The sequence below is a fragment of the Lathyrus oleraceus genome, chromosome 5 (genome assembly GCF_024323335.1).
Source record: "Lathyrus oleraceus cultivar Zhongwan6 chromosome 5, CAAS_Psat_ZW6_1.0, whole genome shotgun sequence".
NCBI classification, from domain to species: domain Eukaryota; kingdom Viridiplantae; phylum Streptophyta; class Magnoliopsida; order Fabales; family Fabaceae; genus Lathyrus; species Lathyrus oleraceus.
Genome location: NC_066583.1, coordinates 367,137,951 through 367,147,501, shown reverse-complemented (window position 1 = coordinate 367,147,501; position 9,551 = coordinate 367,137,951). Strand labels below are relative to the sequence as shown.

Below are 9,551 nucleotides of genomic sequence, written 5' to 3'. Positions count from 1 at the left end.
ATTGCAGCGAAAATTAAAATTTTTCCTTTAGTGATCCTTAGGAATGGGCATGATCAGTGATAGAAACCGTTACCTCTTGTGGCGATTGAAACCTTTTATGTAGATCTAAGGAATGATCATGAGCGTTGAATGGTGACAACGCCTCTACTCAGTCCACACGAACGAATTCCTTCAATCTTAATGCTAGCTGCTACGAATGAAGGCTTTAAGTGTATGTGTATGTCTGTGTGTGCGAGAGAGAGAGAGAGAGAGAGAGAGAGAGAGAGAGAGAGAGAGAGAGAGAGAAACTAAATTTCATCTGCCGAAAATTACTTAAGTGTGTGGTACCTTACCATATTTCGTATTCTACTTAGGAACATTTTTTCTCTTGGGGTCATCTTCATTTGACCAACACATCAAAAGTTATATTTCATTGATGAATAAATGATTGAGGGGCCTCAAATAGGCTCATATATGCATAAAATGGTAAATGAAAGAACTTCCCTTGATTAAATTTGATCAGAGGTTGAGATTGCTTCATGGGCAAGGCACAGTTAAAGCACAATGAAATTAGGGTTTCCTTGGGAAACAATCTTCAAGCCCTTTGGGTTATCTTGATCAAATTGGAAAATTGAGATACTTGGGAGACATATATGATGATTAGGAGATTTGTGGACCATTGTCATGCTTTTTCCCATCTTCATCTAGCCATTGTATTGGGTTTATGAGCCTCCTAGGAGCATTGTGGAGCACATGATCACTTGAGCTTCAAAATAAAAAGGGGTTAATGACATATTTTTGTGCTTTTGGTTAGTAATAAAATAAGAAATGCAATAACATATAATACAAGCATGCTTGGTGGTCTCAAAACACTCAAACAAGTCCCAACCCTAGGGTTAAAAAGCCAAACATGCTATGATCCTTGAGGCAATGCACTTGTGCAATAACATGATGCCATGAGGGATATTAGGGTCAAAATTAGGGTCTTATACGTGTCATCCTTGTCCAGTTCAATATTGGACCCTTAGACATTTATCCTGTTATGCATGATGGGCAAATTCCATCTAGATCACTCATGTCCCTTAGCATGCTTTGTGGAGTATCCATCAACTGTCTTTATGGTCATCCAGTTACGGACAACATTTGATTAGCAATAAAGCACTTGACTCTACATCTAAGGTCCATAGTGGTTTCAGGTCGAAGGGTGGTATACACCACTATCACCATCAGAATAACTTATGACACTTTGAATAACATTCTAAGTAGTATTCTCATAGCTGATCAATCCGGTATAAATATTACTCCTAATATCCATACCTATGTTTAAGACTTGATAACTCCTTATCCATGATCCATGAGATGTGATCATCAGTCTATATACACAATAGTCTTAATGCTTTAATATTATCTCACTTCACAACAAAGCTCGACTATGGATACTTTAAGAATAGTGTCCTTATGTTTAATGAGATCTCATGATTAAGTCACACTTGATACATTAAATGGACTAGCTATTCTAGGGACTTTATTAAACAAACATAATAAAGAAAAAGCCTTTTATTATTAATAAATAATTCGATACAAGTATCAAAAGTATTGACCTTTAGGGCTTACACCAACATTGTAATCTTGTGAAGCTGAGTATGTGGTTGCATCATATGCAACATGTCAAGCAACATGGATATAGATGTTGCTCGAAGAGCTCAAGATAATGGAACCGATGAAAATGAAGTTTTTATCGACAACAAGTCAGTTATCGACCTAGCAAATCATCTAATCTGTCATGGTAAAAGCAAATACATAGAGAGGATGTATCATTTTCTTAGAGATCAAGTTAACATGTAAAAGCTTGAACTTGAGCATTGTAAGAAAGAATGACAACTAGTTGATATACCAAAACCTCGAAAAAAGTCAGGTTCGACGAGTTGAAGAAAATCATTGGGATGCAGAGTCTAGAAAACTTGAATTAGGTGGTGTTTTAGTTGTAATTAATAGTTTTGTAGAAATCTAGCATTCGATTATGTCGAAGTAGCTAGTCGAAGTAGTAGGAGTCAGCTGTATTTGACATAGTCGAATATAATATATAGTTGTTATGTCGAAGTGTAACTTGTATTTTTATATTTTTCACTTTGTAAGTTTTGGGATTGGGCTTTATTTTCCTATATAAAAGTCATGGTATGATGTAAACAACAATTTAACTCAATAAAGATTTTCTTCATTTATCACAAATTAAGTTTAGAGTATTTATCTCCTTTCTTTTTTCATTTTCTTCTCTCATCTTTCTTGAAAAACCCTTTTATTCCAACAATTACTAAAATAAATTTTAATCTATAATATCAAAAAATTCAATGTTTTGGAAAACACATTTTTTCCCTTCCCTCTAATTCTGCTACCTCACCAAAATATGGGTAATTTTAATCCAAAAGTTACTTTTTTTTCAACTAAACTAACATAGTTAACCAATTTGAATGACAATGTTACTATTTTGTTTCTCATTACACACCTTTTTAAATTATTTACATCTAACTAGTAAAGGACCCGTGCGTTCGCACGGGTCGCGCAAGTGCAATAATTTATTTTAAAAAAATTAAAATATAATATATTTTTTTGTTTATATATATATATATATATATATATATATATATATATATATATATATATATATATATATATATGGTTGGATCAACGTACACAAATTTATTGCATAAGAGTTTTTTTTTTAATGTAATGGATGTTAAATGATCAATAAATGGGTTCAAAAAATTTCCACAAATAACTTTTTCCAGTTTGGGACATAATAAAGTAAAACATTATTAATTTATAGTAATATAATTTGCTTAATTTTTTTGTATACTATATTAAGGAAATAATCAAAAAATATAATACAAAAATATTTTTACAATTTATTGGTATATTGATATATAATAAACATTCCATTGTTAATGTTATGAATAAACATTCCATTGTTAATGTTATGAATAAACATTCCATTTATCATTGAGATTTTGGACATAAGAAATAAAAATATATTTATTTAGTAATGGATGAAATTTTCCAATCTGTTACTAATTTGAGGTATAAAAGCGCAAATATTAACCTTCATAGTAAATGATTATTTAACCAAAATACATAAACCATGTAAAAGAAATACTAGAACCTCATTTGTTTTAAAATATAGTAACGAATACTACCAAATGTTGAAATTAATTGCAATTGATAGAGTAAGGTTTAATGCAACAAAAGATATTGAAACAAAAGGTTCACAATTTTAGTTAAAATTGTGAGAAATAAGTCCAGCAACAAAAATGATTTAACTTCGTACAATTCTTTGGTCCTTAAAAAACTGGGTTTATACAAAACCTGCCCGCAATCTTTTAGGAAGTGATGATTCATTACCCTGTAAAAAACAATTACATCCATATAAACAAATGTTAAAACATAATGTATATTTTATACAACTCATTCAATAAAATTCTAATAATAAACAACGACATTTGTTGATATAATATAACTAATGAAAAACTTACGTTCTATAAGTTTTCAAAAACTTCTTTGAACACGACGTTTGTTGTAGAATTCAATGAATGGTTATCCTTGTCATGGATTAATATCTTAAGCCATTTTTTGCTTTTGACCCTTGATATTGCAACATATAGTTGACCATGATTAAATACACTTCTAGGCAAATACAATCCAACATAATCCAATGACTGACCTTGAGATTTGTTAATTGTCATAGCATAACATATAGTTATGGGGAATTGCCTTCTAGTCATTTTGAATGGCCACGGAGATTGTGTTGGAGTCATATCCATTCTTGGAATATAGATAACCCCTCCAATATTCTTTCCAGATATAATCTTTGCCTCGATAACGTGGTTTGCCAATCTTGTAACTATAAGCCTTGTTCCATTGCAGAGACCTTCAGGTTGATCAATGTTTCGAAGCAACATAATAGGGGTCCCAATCTTCAATTTAATCTTGTGGTTAGGTAGACCGGAAGTTGTAAGTGTATTCAAAAATTCTGGGGTCAAAACATCAAAAGCTTCATTTCCTTCACCGTCAAAAGTGTCTACAGAATCTGAACTTAAATATTCCTTTTCTTCACCTTTGGGAAATTTTTTGAAATTTTATTATTATAAATCTATGTTAGTACATATAAATATATGAATGTATCTATAAATATGTTTACAATGGATAACGCATACCTGGTATGAATCTCAAAACGTATTGATTTATGATGTCAACCGTTTCAATTGTTCCTGCCAATATAGCTCTTGATTGCAAAAATTCTGGATTCTTGTAATTGTTAAGAAAATTCGGATATGTTTCACTAACAATGGCTTCTAGTGGATCATCATAGTTAGAAATTAAGAAATCATTTGGAATAGGAATATCCGTGTAACCATCGTTAGGTTCTTCCAATTTCCCATCGCCAACTTTTAATATCCAATTAGAAAACAATTCTAATTCAGATGTACTTGAAGTATTGCCGGCTTGTTGGAGTCGCATGTTCTTTGTAAGCTTCAGCACAACACAATGATCCCAAATGTATGATGAATTTATTGTAGAATGTATTATATCTGAACGGCTGCCCCTTGGTACAACTGGTAATATTTGCCGAAAATCTCCACCAAATACAATTACTTTCCCTCCGAATAATTTGTCAGAACAATTGGAACGCCCCATTATGTCTTTAAGGGTTTTATCAAACGCTTCAAAACAAAATCTGTGTGCCATTGGAGCTTCATCCCAAATTATCAACTTTGCCATTTTTAGTAGCTCTGCACGATCACTACCTTTGTCGATATTACATGTAGAAGACTCCATTGTAGGTATTGGAATCTTGAACATTGAATGAGTCGTTCGACCTCCTGGAAGTAGTAGTGAAGCTATGCCTGATGAAGCAACAGTTAAACAAATTTGTTTCTTTGATCTTATATAGGAAGCTAGAGTTCTCCACATGTAGGTTTTCCCTGTGCCACCGTATCCATACAAAAAAAATACGCCTCCTTGTTGATTGTTTATTGCTTCCATTATTCGCTTGAATACACCTCTTTGCTCATCTAATTTAAAAAAAATACATAGCAAACATGCAGTGAATAAATTAATTATACATTAAAAAAAATTGTAAGATAAAATCATACTTTAAAAGTTAACTTTATAAAATTATGACAAAACTTACAAACATTTAACATATTTACCTGTAAGACTTAAGAACAAATTATTGTATTCTTGCAATTGTTCGGCTGGATTGTAACTCCGCTCTTCGTATATGAGCTTATTTCCCAACTGCTCAACCACATATCCACTTGGCAAAAAAACTACAATAATAACTAATTTGATTTCAGGATATTGATTTCATTTTGGAATGATAAGATTGCAACAACAATAAAATAACGGTAATATTTTTTAGTAGTATAAATAGGTAATTTATTTTATCATATTTTTCACTCACATCTAGTCTAAATTTGACCAATTTATTTTATTTAATTTTAATTTTTTTGTGTACACATTTCATTTGAAAATGAACCTCAATCAACATAACACATGCTCCAATTTTATGCAAAATGATGGAAGTCCTCTTTGTATCCCAAATCAACAAAACACCCCATATTTTGGAAATCCACATCTTATTCCAAATCCACACCATAATTCAAGATTTCAAAATTCTCTTTTTATCCCAAATCCATAAAATAATTCACCCATTGGAAATTACTCATATCATACATCACCTTACCCAATGAAAAACTCTCTTTTAATGTATTTTGATATATTTGAATCAATTTTTTAATTATATTTTATATAATATATAGTGGGATTTAGTGGGGCCCATTTTCTTAGTCCACTTTAATTATTTACAATCATTTTCTTGTACAACTAAATGTATAAATAATTGATATTCTTATTGATTTATTACAAATCATGCATAACATTAATTATCTTACGGCTGAATTATTTTAATACTCCACTGACCTAGCCAATAGAAAGGAGGCAGTGAACATAATTATTCATTTCAACCCCCAACTATATTTTGGCAAATAAATAATTTAAATATGTTGAGTTATAATATTATATATGATAACGTGAGATTGGTAAAAAGTATAGTTGCATGCTTAACTTAATCATTTCAAACAAACAATGTAGATTTTCCATTACCAATCAAAAGACAATTCACTGTATATGATAATTATACCTTGTTTTTTTTATAAATCCTTAATTCAGTTGAATGCAAGATTCAAACATTGCTTCAACATTTCTGAACTACCTGCAATTTTAACATATGTATTAGACTTTGAAAAAAAATTGTAAAAAAATGTGTTTCTATGTGTTTTCTATAATTAGTTTTGAAGGATTTCATAATAAATTTTTATGTAATTGTTTTTTTAATTTCTAACACCATTAGGCATGCTGAAACCAAACACGACATGCAATAATCTATTTATAATTTAGTCGTATACACATATTCCATAAGATGACAACGTATTTTGTTATCAATCTAAAATACTTATTAACATTTGAAGATATGATACTCATATAAATTTTGTAGTTGAAAGAACACACAAAACACAATGTTCAACATAACAACATAGGATTTTGAATAATTTCACACACATGAATTAAATACTCATTATCATCCTTTAAATCCTTTAAACCATACATGAAAAATAAATGTCAATTGTAATCCCACAAAATAAACACTTCAAAAAAGTAAGAACACATCCTACAACCAAAACATATCATGTTCTTAACAACTTCATACTTAAACTCATTCTGGTGCTAAAAAGTTCATAAAATATATTTCAATATCAAATTTCCGAAAATTCTAATTAAGAAGATGGTTCTATCTTTACTTTCTTGAATGGTTTGGTGCCTGATAATTGCGTAGCGCCAGACGCTTCAAAATCAACTTCTTCACCCTTGTCAGCAATTACAACATCCTTAGCCGGAGTCATTAGAATGATTGATTATGGATCATTTTCACCAGATGCAGATAATGTTTGCTTGCAATATAAAAAATTAATTGTCAGATATAAAATGAATTATAATAATACAATATTTATCATAAAAAATTATTATGTTAACAAATAAAGATACTTACTACGGAAGTTTCCAAATTTTCTTTGTTAGGGACCAACTTTGCATATTCAATTTTAGACTGATTCTGCACATTGAAACATCGAATATTTATTATACTTGTTAAATGTTTAAATAATACATGAATTAAGTGAATATTATACGTCTTCTACTATGTAGTCATTTTCAATCTCTTTAACAAAGGCTTCATCATCACAAAGCTTCCAAACAGACGCTTGGGAAAACGTTGGCTGCACCTTAACTCTAAAAGCCATTTTCTTATTCAACAGCATTTCAAGCTCATCAGGATAAACCATTGGAAAAATAAAATATCAACCATGAGTGATAATCTGAACTTTACAACTCGATAAACTATTAACATTTTAACTTATGTATAACAATGTACCTCCACCATAGAGTTATGCATAAATTCAGCAGTCATTCCAAGTATAGCAGCGCATTCGGAATCCCAGAATACAAATCGATATTTTGATTCACCATTGCTAACATATATCTCAATCTTGTACCTATAGTATTTTAAACGAAGAAAATAATATGATTAATAACAAATCCATTACCAAATTTATTTGCAATTCATCTAGATTATATGTACCTTGGTATAGGCTGTTCGACTTTTTGCCCACATGAACATTCATAAGCTTTTTCAGGATTAGGTGCCTTCGAAGAACACCTTGTGCAGCCATAATAAAACCATCCATACTTTGAGACAGCAAATTTCAATGTGGTTGCTACAGTAACACATAAAGTTTCCTAAAAGCAAATCAAAAATGATATTAATTTCAAAAAGCAAACAATATAATTGTAATAGTAAAGATAAATTCGGCTCTATAGTATTCAACTTACATGTTTGATTTTGCAGAACTGACTTAAGGACATACATTTCGCATTATGAACAAACCTTTCTACTGTCGAATACTGAGAACCACCAGACCAATTAGAAAGAGATTTTGCAGATTGAGTAGGCTTCTCCTTCTGTTCATTAGTAGGCAACCTATAGAAATAAGATTGTTTTTGAAATTAAAAATTATGTATAATAATTTGAATATAAATAAATAAATAAAATCCATACTTAGACATAAAATCTTGAATTTCAGGGATGTCTTCATTTATCAACAATTTGGAACCACTCCATGCATTTGACACTGTAAATTGTATAATTAATATAAATATTATTGAACGTATAATGAAAAATACAAATTAGCTATGTATTTATAAAGTCTGATAGTGTAATACCTTGGCCATCTTTTACCATTGCATGAGTGAGCAGAATTACAATAGCTCCATTGTTTTTAGGATCATTGTAGTAAGCCAAATTTTTTGATCCATAGATTTCCCATAAATTTCAATTTATGCAATTACCCCTATTTTGCAATATAAATAAACAATATTATATGATGGGATTCAGTGATGCAAAATATATAAATTTATCAAACACATAAGTTATGAAAACAATGCGCATTACTTCAAATCTTTCAGCACAACAGAAACAATAACTTTCTTCCCCGGAGTGTTGGATTGGATATGGTTTATCTCACTAACAGCACCAATAATATCTACATTAAAGTAAGGTTCATTATTGAATGTGTTTGCAAATATATAAGTTATAATAGAATTTAAATTACCTTCCAGTCTATCGGTTTTGCATTTGCCTTGAAGTATCTCACCAAAATCTTTAAAGAAATATCCTTTAGGTGGAATATTTTGAAGTTCGATTGCCTTCATTGTGGTACCACCAAGAAACACAATTTTTTTTGAATGATCACATACCTTCCACTGAAAATCATTGTTATAGACACTGTCATTGTTTATAATGCATGTCATATTCTCCTTAATGACCTCTTTCCATTTCAGTAAATGGTCATGACGAATAAGGACCTGAATCCGATCACCCTAACAAAATAAAAATAATCTTCTTTTTATATGTTATACAAAAAAGCATTTTGTTGTAATTACTAACTATCATACAAAAATCTATACTTAAAAAAAGAAAAACAATTTACCAAGGAATCCATAACAATCATCTCCAAATGTTCAATACCCTTATTATTCACAACACTTCAAACATCCATTATTCGAACAACAAGACGCCAAGTTTCTTTTGAGTCATTGATGTCTTTCACAGAATCAACCTTTCTACTCATTTTCACTGAAAAAAAATTCAAAAATTAATGTAACTGCAAATTTAGATGACTATAAAATTACAAACCTAATAACCTGAAAAAAAAAAGAGTATATAAAGAAACACACGCTCCTACAATTTAAGTGGTTCATATTTATTATTAAAAAAATTCAATTTTTCATTTAAAGAAAATCAAACAACGATAATATTTGGCAAAAAAAATACAATAATAATTAATTTGATTTCAGGATATTGATTTCATTTTGGAATGATAAGATTGCAACAACAATAAAATAATGGTAATATTTATTATTAAAAAATTCATTTTGTCATTTAAAGAAAATCAAGCAACGAT

At 30.0% G+C, this 9,551-nt stretch overlaps 1 protein-coding gene across 1 annotated transcript; it reads right to left on the bottom strand.

Moving 5' to 3' along the window:
• Nucleotides 1-3,509: 3,509 nt before the first annotated feature.
• Nucleotides 3,510-5,016, bottom strand: LOC127084760 (ATP-dependent DNA helicase RRM3-like). The gene is made up of 2 exons (XM_051025264.1): nucleotides 4,188-5,016; nucleotides 3,510-4,087 (listed from the first exon to the last, which is right to left on the bottom strand). The coding sequence occupies exons 1-2, from the start codon at nucleotides 5,014-5,016 to the stop codon at nucleotides 3,510-3,512; spliced, it is 1,407 nt and encodes a 468-aa protein (XP_050881221.1).
• Nucleotides 5,017-9,551: the final 4,535 nt, after the last annotated feature.

Excerpts from the sequence above, each read along its gene's own strand:
- LOC127084760 (XM_051025264.1), bottom strand. The coding sequence starts at position 5,016 with ATGGAAGCAATAAACAATCAACAAGGAGGCGTATTTTTTTTGTATGGA. Across the intron at positions 4,088-4,187 it reads CGTTTTGAGATTCATACCAG|GTGAAGAAAAGGAATATTTA; the intron begins GTATGCGTTATC and ends AATTTCCCAAAG.